General features: G+C 47.8%; 1 protein-coding gene across 1 annotated transcript in view; it reads right to left on the reverse strand.

The window, feature by feature from the left end:
• UNC79 (unc-79 homolog, NALCN channel complex subunit) overlaps positions 1-25,792 on the reverse strand; it is a 98,304-nt gene that overhangs the window by 24,410 nt on the left and 48,102 nt on the right. Inside the window, exons 25-36 of the mRNA XM_040411655.1 lie at positions 20,950-21,236; positions 19,797-19,979; positions 16,806-16,968; positions 16,402-16,554; positions 13,838-14,971; positions 12,819-12,926; positions 9,104-9,187; positions 8,871-8,973; positions 8,646-8,786; positions 8,526-8,564; positions 2,137-2,249; positions 1,961-2,046 (exon numbers count right to left, since the gene is read on the reverse strand). Of these exons, the coding sequence (XP_040267589.1) occupies positions 1,961-2,046; positions 2,137-2,249; positions 8,526-8,564; positions 8,646-8,786; positions 8,871-8,973; positions 9,104-9,187; positions 12,819-12,926; positions 13,838-14,971; positions 16,402-16,554; positions 16,806-16,968; positions 19,797-19,979; positions 20,950-21,236 (2,594 nt within the window). The remainder of the gene's footprint in view (positions 1-1,960; positions 2,047-2,136; positions 2,250-8,525; positions 8,565-8,645; positions 8,787-8,870; positions 8,974-9,103; positions 9,188-12,818; positions 12,927-13,837; positions 14,972-16,401; positions 16,555-16,805; positions 16,969-19,796; positions 19,980-20,949; positions 21,237-25,792) is intronic.

The raw sequence follows: 25,792 nt of genomic DNA on the forward strand, positions 1-25,792 counted from the left end.
GAGCATCGGAGCATGAACTGCTCCGTTGCTCATGTCAGGGGGGCTGCCGGGGTGAAAATGGAGGGATGTCCGGGTTCAGCTCTGAACCCGGACAACCCCTTTAATTATTTATTTTTTAAACTTTTAAGTGATTATTGTGAAACACTTTAAGGCCTCATGCACACGACCGTTGTTGTGTTCTGTTCCGCAAAATGGGGTTCCGTTGTTCCGTGATCCATTTCCGTTTTTGTTTCCGTGTGTCTTCCTTTATTTTTGGAGGACCACCAGACATGAAGGAAAGTAAAAAAAAATCTAAGACAGGTTTGCCATGCAAATGATAGGAAAAAAACGGAGGCGGACGCGCGGACGACAATCTTGTGTGCCTCCGTGTTTTTTAGCGGTCCCATTGACTTTAATAGGTCCGCAAACCGTTTTCCGCGAAAATAATAGGACAGGTTATATTTTTTTGGACGGGCTGGAACCACGGATCACGGACGCGGATGACAAACGGTGCATTAGCCGAGTTTTCAACGGACCCATTGAAAGTCAATGGGTGCGCAGAAAATCACGAAAAATGTCACAACGGACACAGAATAAAACAACGGTCGTGTGCATGAGGCCTTAAGCGGTATTCCAGGATCTCACTATTGATGGCCTATATCCTAAAGATATCAGATCACTGAGTTCTGACTCCTGATACCCCCGCTGATTAGCTGTTTCGGTAAGCACTTCGCCCTCCTCACAGCTTAGGCTACTTTCACACTCACGTTTGGTGCGGATCCGTCATGGATCTGCACAGACGGATCCGTTCAGATAATACGTCCGTCTGCATCTGTTCAGAACGGATCAGTTTGTATTATCTTTAGCATAGCCAAGACAAATCCGTCTTGAACACCATTGAAAGTCAATGGGGGACGGATCCGTTTTCTATTGTGCCAGATTGTGTCAGTGAAAACGGATCCGTCCCCATTGACTTACATTGTGTGTCAGGACGGATCCGTTTGGCTCAGTTACATCAGACGGACACCAAAACGCTGCAAGCGGCATTTTGGTGTCCGCCTCCAGAGCGGAATGGAAGACGGAACTGATGCATTCTGAGCGGATCCTTATCCATTCAGAATGCATTAGGGCAAAACTGATCCGTTTTGGACCGTTTGTGAGAGTTCTGAACGGATCTCACAAACGGAAAGCCAAAACGCCAGTGTGAAAGTGGCCTTACATAGCACAGTGCTGTATAATGGCTGTATTGCAGACCAGGCCCATTGGCTTGAATGCCATGTGCCCAATGAATGTGACGTCACTGGCCTTGGAATAGCACAGATCACTCACCGCAGCACCATAGCCACTTCAAACAGCAGATCGGTGGGGGTGCAGGGATTTACACCCCCATCGATCCGATTTTAAAGACCTATTCTAAGGATAAGGTCACCAATATTCTACTCCCAGAAAACCCCTTTAATATCTGATTAGCAGGGGTCCAGCACCCCACCACCCCCTCCAACCAACTGTTCTGCAGTAACTTCAGCTCTGAAACTACACAGCTCTGTCCATTGTGTAGTGGACGCAGTGCTGCAGTAACCAGCATGAACCGCTACACAGTGAATGGAGCTGTATATTTCTGGCGCTGGAGCTTTTGCAGATCAGCTGATCGGCAGGGTGAGCGAAGGTGTTGGACCTGCCCCAATTACGTATGTCTTATGGCAGGGATGCTCAACCTGTGGCCCTCCAGCTGTTGTAAAACTACAACTCCCATCATGCCCTGCTGTAGGCTGTCTGGGCATGCTGGGAGTTGTAGTTTTGCAACAGCTGGAGGGCCGCAGGTTGGGCATCCCTGTCTTATGGATATTACATCAATATTAAAATCCCCCCCAAAAAACTTTAAGGAACAGGACCACCCACCATGCTGGTTCATTTTATAGGATCAATCTTACAACAAGCGGAACATCCTGAGCCTCCGAAATATTTCATGTTCATTTCTTACCTCCAGCAGTTGGCTCAGTGCAGCAAAAGAGCTGAGCTCATTGAAGTCCATCAGAGATGCCGCTAAGGTTCGCAAAAAGCTGCCGTCTGTGAAAGAGGGAATCGGAAGATGATTAATGAGCGCTGTGACAATCCACCGGTATAGACCCAGGGAATGTGCACCCTCTGACACGTCACCTTTGATATTGCTCTGGAACAGCTGCGAGAAGATGCCGTTGGGAGCCAGCTGATGGAAAACACAGCGCAGGAACTGTTTGGCCACCCCCGCCACGTTCCCTGGAATCATCATACTGGGGAGGAAGAGAATGTAGAGCGGGATAATCATATCTGTATAAAAGTCATGCTTCTGATATGTTCATTTAAAAGAGAAGACCAACAACTTTACACTTTTATTCACTTTATTTTTTAACACCACATTGCTAAATTCTGGGTTACCACAAGCTACCACAAGAGGGAGCTTAGGAACTTACTGCATACTGTGATACTGTCTGGTTTCATAATGCAACCCTTCACATTTATCTCCCATATACCTGTCAGCACTTTCCTTCCCCTGTTCTCGGCATCACTGCATCCTGGCTGGATGTTTACATGCAGGATTTCCTGTTTTCATCAGCTTCCTGTTGGGTTTTCTAACCAATCCCAGCATGCTTTGCTCTATAATCTTTCAAAGGGTTTGCTCCACCTGCCCCACTGTTCCCTCTGCAGTACTTATACTCCCCCCCGCAAATTCCTCTCTCCATGTTAGCTAACCCATTGAAACATAAGCTGGGATCGATTAGAAAACCCAACAGGAAGCTGATGAAAACAGGAAGTTCTGCATGTAGACATCCTGCCAGGATGCAGTGATGCTGAGAACAGGGGAAGGAAAAGCGCCAACATGAAAAACAGGTATATGGGACATTAACATGTAGTGTCTGGGACACTCTGGGCAGATAAAAAAAAATTCATTATGAAACTGGAGAACCCCTTTTAATTAATTATACGCCATTATAAAGTTGTATGCAGTATATCTGTGTTATCAGAGGAGGATAGAGAGAGACTGGAAGAGCCGATCACGCTGGAGGAGTTGGAGGTAGCTCTTGGGGGGATGGCGAACGGTAAGGCGCCGGGGGCAGACGGCATACCAGTGGAGGTGTATAAAAAGTTGCAGGGGGTACTTCTTCCTGAATTACTTAAGGTTCTTGATCATTCCCTGGAGACGGGTTCGCTACCACATTCTATGCAGGAGGCTATCATAGTAGTTATTCCTAAGCCTGGGAAAGATCCCAAAGTTCCTGATTCCTATAGACCAATTTCGCTATTAACAGCTGATGTGAAGCTCCTGGCGAAGGTGTTGGCGAACAGGCTGTCCAGGGTAATACTTACTATAGTGCACCCGGATCAAACGGGCTTTATGCCTGGGAAATCGACTGCTATAAATATCCGTAGAGTATATGCTAGTCTGAATATTCCAGCAGACAATGGAGGAGATAGGGCCTTACTTGCGTTAGACACCACCAAGGCGTTCGACAGTGTTGAATGGAACTACCTATGGGAAACCTTGAGAGTCATGGGCTTTGGTGCTCGATTTATTCAGTGGGTGAAAGTGTTGTATTCAAGTCCAAAGGCACGGATCAGAGCTAATGGGGGGTTGTCAGATAGCTTTTCTTTGACCAGAGGCACCAGACAGGGGTGCCCATTGTCACCCTTGTTGTTTGCGTTAGCAATTGAACCACTTGCAGCCCTTATCCGCCTGTCACCTCATATTGTGGGGTTTAGATATGGTGAGACGCAAAATAAAGTGGCAATGTATGCTGATGACACTATGCTATTTTTGGGTGACACTGGGGGCTCTTTGGATGCGGCCATGGCTTTAATAGATAGATTTGGTGGCTTCTCTGGGCTTCGGATAAATTGGCAGAAGTCTGCCTTGATGCCGGTAGACGGACAGGCACTCTCTGGTGTGCGGGCAGATAGTTTGATTCCCTGGGTGGGCAAGTTTAAATATTTGGGGCTATATATAACACCTAGACTGCTGGATTTTGAAGAGCTTAATTTAACTCCTTTGCTAAATACTTTTAGGCTGAAGGCAAGGACATGGGGTAGACTCTTTTTGTCGGTGGTGGGCAGAGTGAATCTCCTAAAAATGGTAATGATGCCTCAGTTACTATACATATTGAATAATGCCCCTGTATGGATCCCAGTTGAGAGATTTAGGAAAATACATTCGATATTCAGAGATCTTATCTGGAAATATGGTCAAGCTAGGATTAAGCTGGAGATGCTGCAATATCCCAAGTCTGAAGGTGGCTTGGCTGTCCCTAACGCCTGGATTTATTTCTTAGCCTCTCAGTGTCAACATTTTAAGGGTTGGATGGAATTTCAGCTACCAGATGTGACGGGGAAGATACTGCAACACTGGTTGGGTAGTAGGGACCTTATGGGTACTCTGGAGGGTGCAGGGATGCATGGGGGGAGAGAGAAAGCGACGCTTATAGAGCTTATGAAAAAAGTGTGGACAAAGGTGAAATTGATCAGGGGAGTTGGTGGGGTAGGAGAGCTTTCCCCAATATGGAACAATAACTTGATGCAGGAGTTCATTTCTCTATCAGGAATCCGAAACTGGGAATCCCATGGAGTAATGAGGATAGGTCAATTGATCGAGACTAATGTATTTAAATCATTTCAAGGCCTACAGCAGGAATTCAACATTCCTAAAGTGTGGTTCTATCAATACTTGCAACTGAGACACGCCTATGATGTCACGATGAGGAAGGGTTGCATTATTGCAAAAATGGATGTGGTCCATAAACTGGTTCTTCCAACTGGAGGAAAGAGAGGTCTGATATCACAGGTGTATGCTCTGCTTTTACACAAATTTTTGATAGGATTCCCTCTTACAAGGATGAGGAAATGGGAAAAGGATCTGGGGGACATCCCTAAGGAACAGTGGGAAGATATATTGGAGGCAGTCCCGAGAGTGTCTGTTGTTGGGTTTTAACAGTCAAATAACTCTGTAACTGTTTTTTCTTTGTATTGGTATATTCATTATGTACAATGATTGTGGGAGATGTATCAAATATTTGGACATGTGATAATGTTTTATACAATTCTGTGTATATGAGATGTGGAGGGGAGAAAATTTCAGAAAAGTTGTAGACGCAAATTGTCTTGTAATATGCCAATTTTATTTGAATAATAAAAACGATTTGATTGAAAAAAATAAAGTAGTATGCAGTAAGCTCCCCCTAGTGGCGGATGGGGGTAGCACAGTGTGTGTCATTGAACTCTATGGCATATCCAGTCCTGCATTCAGAATTTTATGGAATCTGTCGGCACTGTGACCCTAATATTTTAAATGAGATCCTCCATATGACACATAACCTGATACCTCTGCTTTTACATATCTCTTAGCAATTTAAGGGGGACCGTTCGGGTTCAGGTCCACGAATCCTCAACAGACCCTCATCTCTAACCTCTTCTTCTGAAAAATACGTGCAATTCCCCTTTAAGAACCCTTCCTATGACACTTCTGCTTGTGATTGGAATTAATTACAAATAATTAAGAGATAAGCACAAGTCTCCTTCCCTGCCAATGACGTAATCGCAGCGATGTATTAACGGTCGGATATTTTAACGTTAAGACACTGAATCTTCACCTCTCATCACGTCCAGTCATCCGTTGTCTTCGTCATCAGTGGAGGTCACATCTATAAATCTTCCCCTGTGACTTAATTCGGGGATGAAATCATTGTTCTCCCGGGTCCCGTTAATTAATGTTGTGTTATATGATGTCATTGACAGATAGCAGCCCAGCGACAAACATTTTCTTACTTAAAGGAGAACTCAGTTTTCCATCAAGAATTTAGAAGAGCCCACAGTAAGTAACGTAGTGAAGTAACAATAAGTAACGTCCTCAAGCAGCATTAACTGGCCTTAGAGGTGACACGTCCTCAAGCGGCATTAACTGGCCTTAGAGGTGACACGTGCTCAAGCAGCATTAACTGGCCTTAGAGGTGACACGTCCTCAAATGGCAATGACTGGCCTTAGAGGTGACATGTCTTCAAGCAGCATTAACTGGCATTAGAGGTGACACATCTTCAAGCAGCATTGACTGGCCTTAGAGGTGACACGTCCTCAAGCAGCATTGACTGGCCTTAGAGGTGACACGTCCTCAAATGGCATTGACTGGCCTTAGAGGTGACATGTCTTCAAGCAGCATTGACTGGCCTTAGAGGTGACATGTCTTCAAGCAGCATTGACTGGCCTTAGAGGTGACACGTCCTCAAATGGCATTGACTGGCCTTAGAGGTGACACGTCTTCAAGCAGCATTGACTGGCCTTAGAGGTGACACGTCTTCAAGCAGCATTGACTGGCCTTAGAGGTGAAACGTCCTCAAGCAGCATTGACTGGCCTTAGAGGTGACACGTCCTCAAGCAGCATTGACTGGCCTTAGAGGTGACACGTCCTCAAACAGCATTGACTGGCCTTAGAGGTGACACGTCCTCAAGCAGCATTGACTGGCCTTAGAGGTGACACGTCCTCAAGCAGCATTGACTGGCCTTAGAGGTGACACGTCCTCAAACAGCATTGACTGGCCTTAGAGGTGACACGTCCTCAAGCAGCATTGACTGGCCTTAGAGGTGACACGTCCTCAAACAGCATTGACTGGCCTTAGAGATGACACGTCCTCAAACAGCATTGACTGGCCTTAGAGGTGACACGTCCTCAAGCGGCATTAACTGGCCTTAAAGGTGACATGTCTTCAAGCAGCATTGACTGGCCTTAGAGGTGACACGTCCTCAAGCAGCATTGACTGGCCTTAGAGGTGACACGTCCTCAAGCAGCATTGACTGGCCTTAGAGGTGACACGTCCTCAAGCGGCATTAACTGGCCTTAGAGGTGACACGTCCTCAAACAGCATTGACTGGCCTTAGAGGTGACACGTGCTCAAACAGCATTGACTGGCCTTAGAGGTGACACGTCCTCAAACAGCATTGACTGGCCTTAGAGGTGACACGTGCTCAAACAGCATTGACTGGCCTTAGAGGTGACACGTCCTCAAACCGCATTGACTGGCCTTAGAGGTGACACGTCCTCAAACAGCATTGACTGGCCTTAGAGGTGACACGTCCTCAAACCGCATTGACTGGCCTTAGAGGTGACACGTCCTCAAACAGCATTGACTGGCCTTAGAGGTGACACGTCCTCAAGCAGCATTGACTGGCCTTAGAGGTGACACGTCCTCAAGCAGCATTGACTGGCATTAGAGGTGACACGTCGTCAAACGGCATTAACTGGCCTTAGAAATGACACGTCCTCAAGCGGCATGACACTGCTGGGTCATGTGCTGACTGAGGGCACATCACCGCTATAGGCCAGTCATTGGCTTTAGTTGACAGACGTAGACTGGAAGTACAGTTGAGACAGCTCAAGGAGCCGGGTGAGTATGGATTTCTCTACAGGTACTGCTGTCTGGAGAGGCAAATAAAAAAAAAAAAAAAGCTGGAGAACCTCTTTAAGAACTGCACGAGGGGCATTTTATGTAAAATAAATGTCTAAAAACATAAGTGAAGGAAAGCAAACGGCGACATTTTCCCGCTCACGCCAGGTTTAAAAATGTGGGCGTGGCACGGGCGGGGAAGGGGACGGGCAGGCAGGCCCGTCTCATTCATCATTTTCTATGACTATTTTAGGTGTAGAAAAAGGTCCATATGTAAGACAGCGCGGAAGCTGTCTTACATTGAGACTGGCGCTGGATAGGCCGAAGTTATGTGGTGGCCGGCCCCTCTTCATAATTTTGGCGGATCCACCGCCAGCTATTGGGGTTATTAATACTGGCGTCTAAAACGCCGGTCTTAATAAATGACCCCCAACATTTGGTGAAAGTAAGCCAACCAATGGGTGTTGTAGTCATTCACCAAAAGTACCGTGCAGCCTGAGCCACTGTGATAAATCTGACTGTCTCTCTACGTCTGCTCATTTAGGAACGCAACACTCTGGTCGATAAAGGGATCCTGTGCAGGGGCCACTAAAACACCTGCATGCCGCTATGTAGCTGGGGGGGGGGGGGAATAAAGCCGAAGACAGTACAACTCACTTCACTGCGCATGCACTGCTCATACGCAATGAAGCAAGATGTACTATCATATGCGTCTGATGGCACTGGAGCAGAGTCCTGAATTCTAAGGGCTCGTTCACTTGAATGGATCCGCAATCACGGAGATGCGGACTGGAAGCGCGGATCGGAACCCCACGGAAGCACTACGGAGTGCTTCCGTGATGTTTCTATCCGTGCCTCCGCAACGCAAAAAAAATAGAACTTGCTCTATTTTTTTGCGGTGCGGACGGATCACAAACCCATTCGAGTTGAATGGGTCTCGATCCATCCCGGCCGCTGGACGGATGTTGCCTGTGCATCGGGGGCCGCAAATTGAGTTCCCCAAGGCACGGAACGGAACCACAACGGCCGCGTGAGTTTATTTTTTGCAGGGATGAATGGGTTTGCTATGAACAGGCCACATGCTGGTTCTTTCGTGGCCCCAATCCATTTGATAGGTGAACAATACATCGCAGATTATTTACCTGTCTGCCTGGCTGGAGAAACTCGTGCTGCAGGCCAACCTAGGAGAGAAGATACAGGATGAGCGAAGCCACATAAACCTTCTTGAGGGACCCTTAGTAGTTGCTATAGAAAGAACTGACCTCCCCACAGACTGCATGATATCGAGCAACAGGGGTGCGGCCAAATCTGGGCTCAAGTGTATGAAGGTCAGGAGAACGACTATGGCCAGGCCCAAGGTCTCTTCATCATACTCCTCCAAGATGGCCCCACAGTCATGACACCTGCAAAGATACACAATATCTATGTTACCTAGAAGGAGCGGGGTGGGGGGGGGGCTTCTAGGTAATACACGGAGAGGCACTTACTTGTCAGACATTACCGTGGGCTGCTCATCAGAAAAATCTTCAGGAGCCGGGACAAACATGCTGACAATGCTGGGAGCGGAGAGAAGGCTGGATTTGGTGGCTCCTTTAAAGATACATAAAGATAACTGTGGTGAGGCTACAACGTGGCAGGTGGATCGGGCCTGCTTGTAGACCCCATGGCCAGTCCACATGCTCCAGGCCTCACCCTAGTCTGTTACTGAGTAGTGACTCACCTATCTGAATATATGGGATGCTCGTCCTTCCCATGGAGACTTCGGAAATGCTTCCTAAAACTTCATGTGCTGCTTTGGGATCATCTAAAGAAAAAAAAAAAAAAACATTATTATTCTATATAATAATATATATAATAGTGTTTATCATTTCACAGGTAAATGTAAAAAAAAAAATCTGACATAGAAATGGAAACTGTCATGAATATTACGACATTTATATGCCTGGGTCCGGAAGGTGTGATCCATACATTCTTACAGTCAGTTAGAACGTTTTGCAACAAACTATATTTCTGGCTTTCTACGCTCCTTACAGACACTGAGGATCTTTTCCCACAACCAGGAGGTGGCGAGGTCCTGCCAGTGATCGTGGGTATGTGTGAACTCCGTCTGCAACTTATATGTATATACAAAGTCATCGTATGTCTCCTGGAATATGTACACAGGCTATTCTAGCTATGTGGTCACAGGAAGATGCACAGTGATGCTGGAAATGCCGGCAGATTTCTGCTCTGAAGTATAATGCAGGATGCAACTCAGGATCAGCACACGATAAGTAATGTAATGTATGTACACAGTGACTGCACCAGCAGAATAGTGAGTGCAGCTCTGGAGTATAATACAGGATATAACTCAGGATCAGTACAGTATAAGTAATGTATGTACACAGTGACTGCACCAGCAGAATAGTGAGTGCAGCTCTGGAGTATAATACAGGATGTAACTCAGGATCAGTACAGGATAAGTAATGTATGTACACAGTGACTCCACCAGCAGAATAGTGAGTGCAGCTCTGGAGTATAATACAGGATGTAACTCAGGATCAGTACAGGATAGGTAATGAAATGTATGTACACAGTGACTGCACCAACAGAATAGTGAGTGCAGCTCTGGGGTATAATATAGGATGTAACTCAGGATCAGTACAGGATAAGTAATGTATGTACACAGTGACTCCACCAGCAGAATAGTGAGTGCAGCTCTGGAGTATAATACAGGATGTAACTCAGGATCAGTACAGGATAAGTAATGTATGTACACAGTGACTGCACTAGAAGAATAGTGAGTGCAGCTCTGGAGTATAATACAGGATGTAACTCAGGATCAGTACAGGATAAGTAATGTATGTATGTACACAGTGACTGCACCAGCAGAATAGTGAGTGCAGCTCTGGAGTATAATACAGAATGTAACTCGAGATCAGTACAGGATAAGTAATGTAATGTATGTACACAGTGACTGCACCAGCAGAATAGTGAGTGCAGCTCTGGAGTATGATACAGGATGTAACTCAGGATTAGTACAGGATAAGTAATGTATGTACACAGTGACTGCACCAGCAGAATAGTGAGTGCAGCTCTGGAGTATAATACAGGATGTAACTCAGGATCAGTACAGGATAAGTAATGTATGTACACAGTGATTTCACCAGCAGAATAGTGAGTGCAGCTCTGGAGTATAATACAGGATGTAACTCAGGATCAGTACAGTAATGTAAAGCATTTACAAAATGACTCAAATATTTATTATACCTGAATGCAAATGGTGATCGAGTTGAATGCATGCTTTCATTCAGTTTTCTATTTCTTCATATTTATACCAGCTTTTGCCAGTAAAATAATAAAGCAAATTCACACCACAGGACAAAATATGGAAATGGTGCTGTAAATATAATGCAGATTTTCTACATGCCTAATTTGAGGATTGTGTCCCTTACACCACTAAACGCAGCAGTTCCTTATCCCCTGTATCAGAAGAATGTGTGATGTCGCATGGTTTGTGGTGGTCATGAGCGAGGTGAGTTGGTCTTCACCTACCCGGATCCCAGGTACTGATGCTGTGGAGTGCACTGGATTGGTGTTCAAGCTGCCTCTTCATGAGCTGTGCCACACTAAGTGCACCAAGAGAGCCCCTTTTCATTTGCCTATATTGCGCTTGATGGATATAAATATATTACGATATATTAGGAAGAAGCAGCTGTTTCTGGATTACAGATGCCTCACAATAGTGTTTTCTCTATATGAACAGCCCTGCATGGATCCTATTACTAATAATCAAAAATAAACCACACCCACTGCACTCCCAAGCTCCACCCTGCTCCTGGTCATTTTTGGAGGGGGTCCAAAAATTCAGATATAAAATGCATCGGTTTGTTGTTAAGACACACAGAGCGCTTAGTGGCTCCTCCAACTGTGCCTAACTAAGATTTCCCATTCATGCACCTTGTGCTTCAATTTCTTACCATTTTCAAGATCTTTGCTTGCTGTCAGTGGAATGGAAACATTCTCGTTTAAAGGTTGAAAACACATCCTGAGCTAAAACTATACTTCTCCCAACTGAGGGTTTGTTACAATTGCATCCAGCCGAGACAATTCTCTACGGTCTGGACTCCAGGCTAACAAATTACAAAAACAGTGGAGACATGCTGCTACTGTGTTGAGGGGTATTAGATCTGTATGGGGTTTCAGCTTTTGCATTAGGGTCACTGGCGCACCACCAATGAGGCGACTGCCTCAGGCAGCACCAGGTAGGGGCAAGATCGGGGCAGCGGAAGGGGGATTATCTGTTTCTGCAGTATAGTATTGTCACCGCCACTTCTGTGAGAAGGTCTGACAGACGTCCTTTTCTACCTCTTGTATGATGTTCTTTGTTTTGGTTTCACTTTCTCATCTCATTTCTTCTCCCAGGTGTCACCTATTTAGACTAATCCTCTTTCCTTTATATTCCCTCCCATACTGCCTCACTTTGCGGTTTATACTACTTCCTGGATTTAAGTGTTCACTGCTGGAGACTTCTGTCGCTGCTTGTTCAGATAAGTCCTTTCATGTATTGTGTTTCCTTGTTGGCTAGATTCTAGGTGACCCTGACTCCCTCCCTATTAAGTGCAGGGAGCCGGTGGTCGTGTCCCCTCACTATTATAGGGTTTTCAGGTGTCACACAGTCTAGGTACGGGGGCATACAATCGTCTACCTTTGAGACCCTTGTATGTGCTTAGCAGTCAGGGTGAGCTCTTAGGGTTTATAGGGGTCACCTATATGCTCCTTAGATTGGGATCAAGCCAGTCAGATGTTTATTCATAACTTCCAGCTATCTGCAACATCATCCGTGACAAGTATTGGGAAGCACAGTATGTGGCGCTGTATTACCCTGTATGTAATGTTTTCCAAGTATGTCTTTAACAGTAGGGCTGGAGGGAAGGGGTTAGGTTAAGAAATTGGCATTGGGGGGGTTGAGGCGCCATTAGATTTTTCGTCTCAGGCAGCAGAAAGGCTAGGTGCACCCCTGATTAGAGTTTTGTCCTATTAAGACAATGTATCCCTTATCCACAGGTTAGAGGATAAGTATCTGATCAGCAGAGGTCCGACCATTGGGGTCCCCACAGATGACCAGAATGGGGGCCCGCTCTCCCCGTTTGAATGGAGCTGTGTCCGCTCAATTCAACTCTATGGGCTCGTCTATGTCCATAGAGCTTTGGAAAGACATGTGTACTGCCACTCCATTCTTAGTGGGGCCTCGCAGACCATCCATTAAGGGATAACTTGGGGTCCCTGTGGTCAAACCTCCATTGATCCAGCATGTATCACCTATACTGTGTCTAGATGACTTTGCTTTTACCCTTGAGCACCACATGACCATTACATTTGGTTTTTTATGAATTTCCGGAGCATGAAGTGCATGAATTCTTCCTCATATTAATATAAGTGAGTACACAACTTACTTGCAAGAGATGAACGACTACAGGGCTCGGGGACCCCGGCTTCTAGGGTGGGTGCAGAAGACGATTCTTGAGGAATCTCCAAAATTGACAGCTCTTTAGTATCAGTCTCTGGTAGGAGACAAAGACAAGAAAAATGTCAGTCCAGCGCTACAATGTCTAGCCGAGTGGAGTCTGACAGTCTGGTTGCTAGGGAAACTCTGCATAACAACCAGTCTCTCTAATGTAGGTGTCAGGCAGCAATCAGATTTACTTAGGTCTTCAGCCCAAGGCACAAATACTGATGAACTCAATAATGAAGCGAAGATACATGACCAAACATAGTTCTGCTTTCTTAAGCACATAATGGGCTAGAAGCTACAATGGTTTATATTATTTTAAGTGATATTGGCATCTTTGTTCGTGATATATATGAAACTGTATTTTTATGCCATTTTTATATTAATATTTTTGGATGAAATCAGGATGAAAGTGTCTTTTTTAATAGCACATACCATAGTTTCAGGTTGAGCCCCCCTATCTGTCATTTTTATATAAGGCATGTATAGTTTTGGCTCCTCAGGGGCGGGGCTATAATTATAGGTATTTTTTTCTTTGTATTTGTTAATGTTTTTAATTATTTATTTTGAATTTATTTACACTCTCTTTATACAGTATTGTGCCCCCTTATAATGTCAAAAATAAATAAAAACCTTTAGGGAGCATGTTAGCTTGAGATTATACTTTTTAATGCTGAGATGAACTGTAGAGCTGATCTGGTTCTGCTAAGACCCAGCAGGTCCTGCAACTACCAGCTATGCATATAGGAATCAGGAAGGCAGGGACGGCGATAAACCATCTCTGCCTTCTCTTTGAAAGGTCCTCCTGCCTCTGACGGCCAGCTACTCTCTTCTGCAACTCCATGATTTCTGTGCAGCCGCAAACTCTGCAGAGACATGTACATATATGTGCAGAGGTTGTGTGCAGACCAGACGGACAGCCTGATATAATGCAACTCGTTTTAGGACGGTACAAAAAGTTACCTGTTCCTTTCTGCTCCCCCAGCTTGTCCAGGATATTAAAGGTGATGTCCAGGTATTCCCTCTGGATTGCACTGACCGCTATCTTTCTTTGCTTCCGTTGTCTGGGAACTATTTGTATCTTAAACTCTTCCGTCTCCTCCTTCGGTTCTACACTTTGCTCCGGATCTGATTCTGTGCCGGCATCAGGCTTCTCACTATCCGTTTGGTTTTCTGCATCCACCGGGACGCTGAGATGGACAATTTTGACAGGGGACTTGTTTTCTTCCATGGGGTCCTCGAAGTTGTCATCCACAGACATGTCGGCGAGAGCGCAGGATTTGCGTAGCTGGTCCCTCTTCTGTTTGAGAGTGAGCGGGCTCCCGGTGGAGACTTCTAGGAAACCTTCTCGTTTGACCAAGTCTTTTTGATCTTCTGCACCATGGGAAAAGATGTCTTCTGCTTGCAAATCTGGACTGTAGCAGAAATCCTCGGCGGTGAAGGCTTTCGAGCAATCCTCTATGCTCACTTGTACCAGCGGTGTCATACTTAGGCTAAGCACAGATGCGCTGATGGGAGTTGAAGTAGCTGAAACCATAATGTTTCTACTGTTGATGAGCTGGAACTCTTCATCATCGCTCTCCACGATCCTCAGGGGCGGCAGAGGCTCAAACACCAAAGAGTCGCTGTCAGAGGTGGATAACATGGACTGTTTCTCCGGGCCTGAGGTGGAGTCTGAAGATAAATCTATGAGATCCAAGTCTTCTATTGGAGAAGACGGTTTCACTGGAGAGTCCACCTTGATCTCGAAGGTCTCCATGCAACTCAACCTCACCTCTGGTATAACGGGTTTCCTGACCTCATGGTCGCTGTCTCTTTCCGATGGCTTCTCGTTGGAATCCACATTATCGGCCTTGTTGGAGGAGTTCTGACGTGACTGCGCATAGTCGTTCATCTTTTGGCTGTGGCTGATCTCGCACCGTTCTATGCAGGACTTCCGGCGGTGCTCGTCCAAGGTGAACAGCAAGGAGTCCGTGTTGCCGATGTCTAGGGACTTCTGCTTAAGGGAACGCAGCCGTTTCTTCTGCATGGTTTCTTCTCTTACGCAGCGCAGGATGCTGTCTCCGGATTCTCGGTACTCAGCCAGTTCTATTTCACCTGGAAGGAAGCAAGAGAGGAGATAAATAATTAAAGGGGTTGTCCACGAGTGGAGTATGTTATCATGATGCATCATGCTCATATGAGCCCAAAAAATGCAGATTTAAAACACACTGGGAGAGATTTATCAAAACTAGTGCAATGGAACAGCCAATCCGATTGCAGCTCTCATTTTTAAAGGGGTACATTTCAAGATTAAAGAAGCAATCTAATTAGTTGTCATGAGAAACTTGCATTTAATATTTAGAACAGCTGTCAAAACTCCAACAGCTTACCACACACAGCGCCGTCCACTGTACAGTGGCCGTGCTTGGTATTGCAGCTCAACCTCATTCACTTGAATGGGACTGAGCTGCGCCTGATGAACTTGACATCACTGGCCTAGGGTAAGCTGTGAAAAGGCCGCGGCGCTCACAGGTGCCCTCTCAAATAGCTGATCTGCGAGAATCCCGGGTGTTAGACCCCCACCGATCAGTATAAAAAAAAAACAGAAAACCCCTTCAAAGATTCACATATAAAAGAAATATAGTGAAAGGGAAAAAAAAATACAACCTGTATTATAAAGTTTGAATGTTATTAATACCACATGGGGGAAAAACATGCAAAATAATATTGGGACTGATGTTTTTTTTCCAATAAAGGGGTTGGATAAAAATTTGGAGCAAAGGGGCAGAATGAGTGAAAATAATAAAAGAAGCATTGCTCACCTCATTGATCCTACCCCTACCCGCTGGTCGCCACTTCTTCTTGGTCCCATCTCAAGAAATAACTGGAAATGGCAGGAAATACCCACTCAGCCAATCACTGGCCTCAGAGGTCACCCCCCCTCCCCCTTCCTTCTCCAGTGTGTCGAGACTGAACCAAAAAACATAGAGCTGTAAGTGTTGGAATAGCAGCCGAGGGGGATCAGCAAGGTGAGGAATGCTTCTTTCATTTTTTTAACTCATTTTGCCCACTTTCTAAAAAGTTTTAGACAACCCCTTGAACCCATCCTAAAAAATGAATGAAAGTAATCAATGAGTTCTAGGCATTCCAAGCCGGTATCATTAAAAACATGCAACTCATCTTAGTAAAAAAATCTATGGAAAAATAAAAGCATTATGGCTCTTTGACATTGACAGTTACTATAGCTGTCAAAACAGGCCACGTCCAAGAGGGGCTAACAAATCAAAATCCTGGTGCAAAAACCTTCCCATGCTTCCTGGGTTGTGTGAACCCTAACTTCAGAGGACTGGCCTGTCCCTACTAATGTATGATACCCCCCCCCCCCCCCCCCAAACCTTCCAGATTCCCACAGGACTGTCCCAATTCACACCCTGCTGAATCATAGAGATGGATGAAATGTGGACATATCCTGTGGCAATGCGGCATCTCCTGAGTAGACCGCGGCAGGGTTTAGACAGGATGCCCCAAGAGGTTCTAGCACATACTTCTCTGTCCGCTCATCTCCACTGGCTGATATTTCACCATCTTGCTCCCTCCAATCCTCTTCAGACGTGCAAAGAAAGTTTGGGACTCCTTGTTACAGGCTCCCGTGGGCGTTTCGTGGATGTCGGACTCATCGAAGACGCTGTCTTCCTCTGCTGGAGATGCAACAAAACGGGATCTGGTTGTTACTAAAATCTAATCAGTACTTTACAAGCAGGGAAAAATGGGTGACAACCAAAATGGGCTCCATTGCAACTCCCAGAAGGACTGCCACCCAGCTTTCCCAGAACCTGAACTACAAAGGTGGTGGTGAGTTATGGAGTGGCATTGCGTGGAGCGTGCCTTACAGGAGTCTCGCAAAGCTGAGTGGCAGCTAAGACTTGCCAAATTGTCATGAAGCGGTCACCTTTCTCCTTTTCGCTGTAGCGGCTGATGTTGCTGTTGTCGCTGTACAGGGGCCCGGCCGTGGCGTGCGGTTTGCAGCTGTGGTATTGAGCGTTCAGCGTGTTTACGGTGATGTGAATGAGATGTAACACGATCTTCCCAAGATCAGCTTCCCGGTAAGGATACTGCCAGAAAAGAAACAAAATATGTACACTTTATTATACGATGTTCAAGATCTCTGCTTGCTGTCACTGAACAGATGCAGTTCTGTTTATATTAAGAGGTGTAAATCCTATCTGATCGTGTTCTGATCACACAGCTGATGGATTTGTTACAATGTACCAGTCTTATATCACTAGGATCAGCCAATGCTTTATGATCGGTGGGGGTCCGATTTCTCGGACCTGCCTCAATCCAGAGAATGAAGGGGGTTGCAGAAATGGTGTAGCACTGTGACCCCTGCACCACATTGGGGTCATGCTGCAGTTCCCTGCAAGGTGGATGGCCAGGGTGCAGCTGTACAGGAGACAACAGTGGAGGGGATGCAGCGCTACATAAGAGCTGCGGCCCCTTGGTTCTCAGGATCAATTCGGCCCCAGAGGTCAGACCCCCCCATGATCATATCGCTATATACCATCACTTTATCAGATGAAGATAACCCTTTAAACACAGCAGCAAACCTCTCCAGCCTGTGGATTTGTTACAATGTATCAGTAAATCCTCCATGAGACGGCAGCAGTCCAAATCTCTCTTCTGCCCTGGAATCAGCAGCCCGTCGTTAGCTGATTTTATTAATTTATTCGCCGTGGTCACTGGCGAGCGGTCCTGCAGGCGACATGCTGACGGCTTCGGTGACAGGTGAAGGACGGACGGAGAACTCTGGTGTCACCGAGTGAGATCACAGATGACAGATATGGAATAATGGTGACCGGGGTCTGGCCATTAACATATTCAGCCGCCATATGAAGGAGAGTCTATGTCTGCATGATAATGAGGTGCCTGTATGAAGGTAACTTGGGGGTACGCTTACCTACACCCCCACGCCATCACAGAGTGGTGCAACATGAAAAATAGTAATGTGCGCCATATTTAAAAAAAAAAAAGTGGGTGCAAGAGCTGGAGCAGACACTGAAGACAAGGGCCCAAGGGGTCCCCCTCTAAAACAAGGGCCTCAAATGCTACAAACTACCTATGGCCAGAACTACCCCCTGAAAACTTCACATAAGACCTGCGGGTCGCAATGCGCGAACACCGACCATGGGGCAGCCACAGCGGATCGCGGACCCATTCACTTCTGGACATTCTGCAAAAAGATAGGACATGTTCTATCTTTTTGCGGAACGGAAGTACGGGTCGAAACCCCACGGAAGCACTCCGTAGCGCTTCCGTAGGGCTCCGTTCCGCACCATTCCGCATCTCTGGATTTGCGGACCCGTTAAAGTGAATGGGTCCGCATGCGGAATGCACACGGAAAGGTGCCCGTGTATTGCGGATCTGAAAAATGCGGTCCGTAATACGGCATCGGGACACCTACGGTCGTGTGCATGAGGCCTTATACTGCTGCTCTTTTCTATCAGGGCAAAAATGTAATCAGTGGGGGTTATTTTTACAAAGCACGCTACTCAGCTTTTAGGCATCAAAATTAATTTGCAGATCCCCTTCCTGTTTTTGGGCCCCAAGCGTGGTGAGTGGTTACGGGAGCGTGCCGGGGGCTGGGACATTGGCTCCGGCAAATTTACTTACATTTACGCCTGACAACAGGTGTAAATGTTGGCGTAAAACGACTCCACTAAGGGAATTGCCAGAAATGCGGCTAATTTCTGATGAGGCTCACGCCCCACATCAGCGCAGAGGGGAAACAAAGACCAGAAGAAAAAGACGGTCTTTGTAAATGACCCCCAGTGACTCCAGCTTAGCCGCACTGTCTATTGGAGTCTTTTGTAGGATCAATACCGTATTGTCAGACAATCAGGCTGCTGCTTTGTTTTTCTTGCCCCATCCTTTACACTGCAGCTCTGCATATTCTGGCTGGCAGCTGTCTAAAAGCATAATCTCAGCAGGAAGTCAGAGCATAGAGCGTGGATTTCCATGACAAAATCATTATAAACTACAGGTAGGTGACAGTAGCAGCTGTGTAAGCCACCCCAGAATGGTGGTCATGCAGGCTGGAAACCTGCACCAAGAAATCCAACTTTTCACAAGTGCTATGAGGGTGGTCTCTTCATGTGCAGGGTCCTGGGCTGTCTGCACTAGACACGTAACCAGAACCTCTACTATTCTCTGAGTGATGGCTTTAGCTGTCTCCTGATTGGGTGCTACAGCTGTCACTCAGAGAAAAGGGGAGGGGATGTGTCCAGTGCAGGGGGCCGCACAGGAAGGGACCGCCCCCACGGAGCTTGTGATCGTGCAAAATAGTTCTTGGCCATGCAACCTGCAAGACCATCACCCCAGGTATGCTTCCGCTGCTTCCCCAGACACCTATATAGTGCCGTCAGTAGTTTTGAGGGGTCAAAACTGCTTACAGAATCCCCTAAAGAGGTTAACCATTGAGCTGTTAGGCTCCTTGCTTTATAATATTATCACAGGGACAATCAGAAGGATATTAACAGCTATGGACACCTTCAGAGACTTTTTTTTTTTTACGATTGCAATTTACTCGATTTGGGCTAAAATTCATTTTTTCAGTGGACCTTTATTAGAAATGTTCAGATGTTTCTGAGATATAAGGGTTAAAAATCAGTCTGTTTGCCAGCAGCCACTTTCAGTGTTCTTTGAATCCCCTCAGCTTGCAGCTCATGTGTCGCTCTTATATCCGATCTCATAAACATTTATTGAAGCCATATTCTTATCAGCTTGATAATGAGTGTTTATGAAGTCAGGAGATCGGAGATAAGAGCGCCACATGAGCTGGCAGACGATTTTTTTTAACCCTTGTATCTCAGAAACGCCTGGATATTTTCATAAAGACCTTTGTTCCAAAAGGTGTCCATAGCCTTAAAGCATCCCGGTATACCTTATAGAGGATGACGAGCAGAGCTTTCAGCCACATCTGCCGGATGTGCGGCCTCAGAGACCAGAGCGAGCAGCGGGGGGGTTGCTGGAAGTAATGCCTGAGCTGGGGGCAGGTGCAGTATTTTAGGACTTGGACCACCAGAGGGAGAAGATGCTTTCCCAGGTTGATGTTATAATCCATCACCTGCAAGATATGAAATATCACCGTTATCAGACAATATATGTAGACTGTCCCAACCCATCTCCATGGGATTTACGCTGCATTAGAACACAGTTACATACGGGGGTGCACCACCAATGAGGCCAGGTGAGGCGATCGCCAAAGGGGGGGGGTGGGGGGGGGGGGGGCAGCCAAAGGGCCATGGGCTGAAGGGAAGGGCTTAGGTTAAGGTTTTCGCCTCAGGCAGCAGAAAGGCTAGATGTAACCCTAGTTACATACTGTCAAACCCTGACTGCTATACATTACCCTGGCATGCCATGCACAGTTACACACATCCTACTCTTTCAGCTCGGTCAGACGTCACTGCAGTTCAGACATTTTACTCATGAATCAGGAAGCTCAGGATGAACCGTGCTATAGTTATATGTTGCAGAGCATGAAATCTAAATAGGTTTTAACAGGTCATGGGGTCCTTAGGGGCCCCATGCAGACAAAAAACAGTCCATTAGCCCAGATATATGGTTCATAAACTCTACACTTCTTCCGGTCAGATATGAAGCGGTCATTCACTATTAGATGTCACCAGCCGACGTGTATCTGAACTCGTCTTCCCCTAAAGGTCAGTAACATTTACCGTACAAGACAGGCGCCATTTCCCGTCACTGGTAAATGATACGGCAAACTGTTATCAAGAGGAGATACTGTGACGAATTCCAAGGAGGGAAGACGTGTAGCAAGACTTGGCCTTGTCTCCCCCAGAGTGTGAGAACTTTTGCAATGATTAATGAAACAGGGGCATTCGTGTATAAGATGGCATCGTACGGTTCATCGCTCTTGGGAAAGCTGGATAAAAACCAATATGGCAGCTCAACCAAGCATTGTCCACCAGCTTTCCTGGTTATGGAAGCAGGAAAGAGTCCTTGGTGGCAGTGGTAAGTTTTTCATTCACAGTGTAAAACGTAATGGCAGCCATATTAGTTTCCAGACACCTTACCTGCGCTATTCCTGCAATAAACGCATTGAAACACGTAGACGTGCGCATTTTCTGAGGGGCGATCATGAAACACCCCTCCTGCTGATCAAAGCCGAGCAGCACGTATAGATGGCGTTTCACGGTGTTGAAAGCTTTGGCGCTGCTGATGTCGGCTTCCGCGCTGCTCTTGTCTTTGGCCATGAACTTCATGAGGACGGTGATCAGGTGGTGCACGGTCTGGTGGTCGATTCCCGCGTCCTCCGGCAGAGGGTCCTTGATGATGTTGTCATTTTCTGGAGAATGCTGACCTGTAATAAAGGTAAGGCTACTTTCACATCTGCGCTTTCCCTTTCCGCTATGGAGATCCGTCATAAGATCTCTATAGTGGGGGACGGGGGACGACGACGTGAAAACTAAACTTTTGTACTTACCGTAAAATCTGTTTCTCTTCCGTTTATTGGGGGACTCAGGCTTGACTATAGGTATAGCTGTTGCCACTAGGAGGCGACACTAAGCACACAAAGTGTGATCTCCTCCCTCCAGTTATACCCTTCCTACAGGGACTGAGCTAAAACAGTTTGTGCAAAAGCAGTAGGAGAAGCAAAAGGAAAAACAGGAAAACCAAACAATGTACAAAGCCAGAATCCCGCAGGCCACAACGAGGCCCGTAACCAGGAGAATGGGTGGGAGCTGTGTCCCCCAATGAACGGAAGAGAAACAGATTTTACGGTAAGTACAAAAATCTAGTTTTCTCATCCGTATCATTGGGGGACACAGGCTTGACCTTGGGACGTTACAGAGCAGTCCCAGGGGTGGGTCATAAACGAAGAAGCTATCTGACCAATCAAAGAACCGCCATCTGCAAAACTCTACACCCCAGAGAAGAGTCAGAAGATGCAAAGGTGTGCACTCTGCAAAATTTGGAAAAGGTGTGCAAAGACGACCAGGTCGCCGCCTTGCACACCTGAAGGGCCGAAGCCCCGTGATGCACCGCCCAAGACGGCCCCACCGCCCCTGAGCAGAATGAGCAGTCACCTGGAAGGGTGGGGCCCGGTCATTAACGCGGTACGCTTCCACAATGGACAAACAAATCCATGGGGAAATGGAAACTTTGGACGCTGCCAGCCCTCGTCTCGGTCCCTCTGGAATGACGAATAGAGAATCTGTCCGTCGGAAAGAGGACTTCTGAGACAGATAGATGCGAATGGCCCGAACCAAATCCAGAGTGTGGAGCGACTGCTCACGAGGATGAGACGGGGCAGGGCAAAAGGAAGGGAGAATGATCTCTTCATTGAGATGGAATGCCGACACGACCTTCAGAAGGAATGACTGAACAGGGCAAAGAACTACTTTGTCTTGGTGGAGGATAAGGAAGGGCGACCGACAGGAAAGAGCCGCTAGCTCCGACACCCTACGGATGGAAGTGACTGCCACCAAAAAGGCCACCTTGTAGGACAGGAAGTGAAGGGACACCTGCTGCAAAGGCTCAAACGAAGAGGACTGGAGAGCGCTGAGCACCAGATTAGGTTCCACGGATTCAATGGAGGACGGCAAGGGGGCGCAGCGTGCTGCACCTCTGCAGAAAGGTCCGAACCACAGAAAGCGAAGCCAAGTTTTGTTGAAAAAGAATGGAAAGGGCTGAAACTTGCCCTTTGAGGGAACTGAGAGACAGCTCCAAGTCCATGTCTGACTGCAGGAAAGACAAGAGTCGAGGCAACGAGAACCGAATGGGAGACAACTGGTGGCATTGGCACCAACCGAAGTAGGACTTCCAGGTCCGGTGATAGATGCAGGAGGACGACGGCTTCCTAGCACAAATCATGGACTGGACAACCGCATTTGAGAAACGGCGGCTTCAATAGCCATGCTGTTAAACGTAGTGACCCTAAATTAGGGTGGAAGATCGGTCCCTGCGACAAAAGGTCCTCCCGAAGGGGAAGACGCCAGGGTTAGTCGGCGAGGAGGCAGACTATGGATGCGTGCCATACTCTGCGTGGTCAGTCCGGGGCCACAAGAATGACGGGCAGACCCTTGGACCTGACTTTTTGGAGAAAACGCAGAATGAGCAGAAGAGGAGGGAACACGTAAGGAAACGTGAACTGCATCCACGGGATCACAAGGGCGTCCAACGCCCGAGGATCCTTGGACCTTGCCACGAAGGTCTCTACCTTGCGGTTGAAGCGGGAGGCCATGAGATCCACATCCAGCCGACCCCACCGCTCGCAGATCGCGAGAAAGACCTGTGGATGCAGAGCCCATTCGCCGGGATCGAGTCTCTCTCGGCTGAGAAAGTCGTCAACGCTAGGGATATGAACTGCTGACAGAGCTAGGACATGGCTCTCCGCCCAGGAGAGGATGAGCACTGCTTCCCACATGGCTGCGGGGCTCCGGGTGCCACCCTGGTGGTTTAGATATGCGACTGCCGTGGAGTTGTCGGATTGAACATACCCCCAGAGCCCGCAATTCTAGGATATTGTTCGGAAGTTGGCGCTCCTTGCGGGACCAGGGGCCCTGGACCGAGATATTGTCCAGAACTCCCCCCCCCTGCCCCGGAGACTGGCGTCTGTTGTCAACACTTTCCAGCGGAGGGGAAGGAAGGAGCGGCCCGACGTCAGCATTGTAGACATCAACCACCACCAAAGGTCTCGGCGCGTTGGCGCAGGGAGATGGATCAGTTGATCCAGGGAGGCTGGGGAACGGTCCCAAATGGTCAGAATGCACCGCTGAAGAGCCCTGGTATGGAACTGAGCATAGGGCACTGCTTCGAAGGAAGAGACTATGTGGCCCAGAGCCCTCATGCACTGGCGAATGGGAAGAGGCTGAGGCCGCAACAAGGAGAGCATCTGACGACGGAGATCGGAGAGTTTGTCCGGGGGCAAAAATTATCTTGGCCCGATCGGTGTCGAACAGCATGCCCAGAAACATCAGCTGCCGAGATGGATGAAGACATGACTTTAATAGGTTCAGAACCCATCTGAAGCATTCCAGGGTGTCCCGAACGATGCGCAAGCGGTCCGCCGTTGCCTGGAATGACGGACCCTTGATCAGGATATCGTCCAAGTACGGAATCGCCACTATCCCCCTGGCATGAAGCAGAGCCATGACTGAGGCCAGAATCTTGGTAAAGACTCTAGGAGCTGTGGCAAGACCGAACTGGAGGGCCACAAACTGGTAATGAAAAGGTCCCACTGCGAACCGAAGATATTTCTGGTGACCGAAGCAGATGGGAACATGGAGGTAGGCGTTCTTAATGTCTATCGAGGACCGGAATTCCCCCATGTCCATGGATGCAATGACCGAACCCGGATACTCTATCCGGAAGCGGCGGAGCCGAAGGAATCGGTTGAGGGCTTTGAGGTCTAGGATGGGACGGACCGTACCCCCCTTCTTGGGGACTACAAAGAGATTGGAGTAGAATCCGCAAAAACGGTCTTGAGGCGGAACCGGAACAATCACTCCCTGCCACAGAAGGGAGAGAATAGCCTGAAAAAAGGAATGGGCAGCGGAGGGAGAGGTCGGGGGGGACGAGCGAAAAAACTGGGGCAGAGGTGGGGATTGATAGGGGAACAATAGGAGAGGACGACCACTTCTCTGTCCAATCCTCTGGAAAGGGATATGAGACGTCTAAACGTTTTGGTAAAGCAAAACGCCTGTCAGGGAAGTTCCATTCCTTGGAAAGGGAGGACTCAAACTCCAGGTGGTTGCGGAACACCCTTGGCGAGCGACGAGATCGCCTGAAGGCAAAACCAGAACCAGCAGATGAGGGTGCGGGGTTCTCAACCTGTAAGATTTCTATAACCGCTGCGATGAGGTTGTCTACCATAGCGGACAGTTTGGAAGACTGATCCGCCGGTGAGACAAAGTCAGCGTCTGACAAATTTTTCTCAGAACACGCCTCTTCTAATGAGGACGCGACAGAGCGGGGCTACCTGGGAGGTGGCGGGGAGATGGATGAAACGGGGGGACGCAGACGCCCTTCGAGGAGAGGGTGGTCTGGCCGTTTTGCAGGACGCCGCGATAGGGATCAGCAGAGGGGGTCCCAGAGTCTGACTGGTCAGATGGTGGCCGTGCAGCCAAATGCCCCAGCATGTTCACAATGGCCCTGTTGGACTGGGAAATGTCCTGCACCATCTTAGACAGAGAGCGCACCTACTCTGGTTCTACCATGGGCTGGGCAGGGAGGGTGACTGGAACAGGGTCAGAGCCACTTGGCGGTGGAGCAGAGCAAGAGGAGCACAGGGGGTCCTGACCGGATAGGAATTTTGAGCCACAAGAAGCACATACAAAATGTCGCGCGGAAGTGACTGACGGCTTTGGGGTCTGGGATCGGACATAGTGAGTACCTGTAGTGAAAGGTAGGAGGGTAGAGCAAGACCCTGTAGGAAGGAGGGGAAAGAGCTTAACCAGACTGTGTCCTTTACTGCAGCCTTACTGAGCAGGAGATGGGCGGAGGCAGAGAAACCAGCGCAAAGGATTTGCGCCAGGAAGCCAGATGAAGGAGGGGGGGAAGTGGGGAGAACTCATGCCCCACCCCCATAATGGAGTCGGCCGCCCGCGATAATGAAAAAATTTTTTTTTTTTAAAAGGAACGCCAACTGATTCCCCAGGACTCTCCCCCATACCCCCCGTACAGCGGTGCTGCCACAAGGAGCCCCAGCCGAGTTGAAAAGTTGGCCGGATGAGAAGTATCGGAAGTAGGCCGCAGTAGAAGCAGGGGCCTCAATTTTCAAAGGGCCCCGGGGGAGGAGAATAGCGGAACTCCACGAGAAACAGGTCGGCGTTTGGGCAGGCGGCACTGGTGGTGGGGGTGGAGGGAAGTTGGTGGTTCAGGGTCCAGAAAGAAGCTTGGCAAGTACAGAGGGCT

Source organism: Bufo bufo, chromosome 11, assembly GCF_905171765.1.
Source record: "Bufo bufo chromosome 11, aBufBuf1.1, whole genome shotgun sequence".
Taxonomy (NCBI): Eukaryota; Metazoa; Chordata; class Amphibia; order Anura; family Bufonidae; genus Bufo; species Bufo bufo.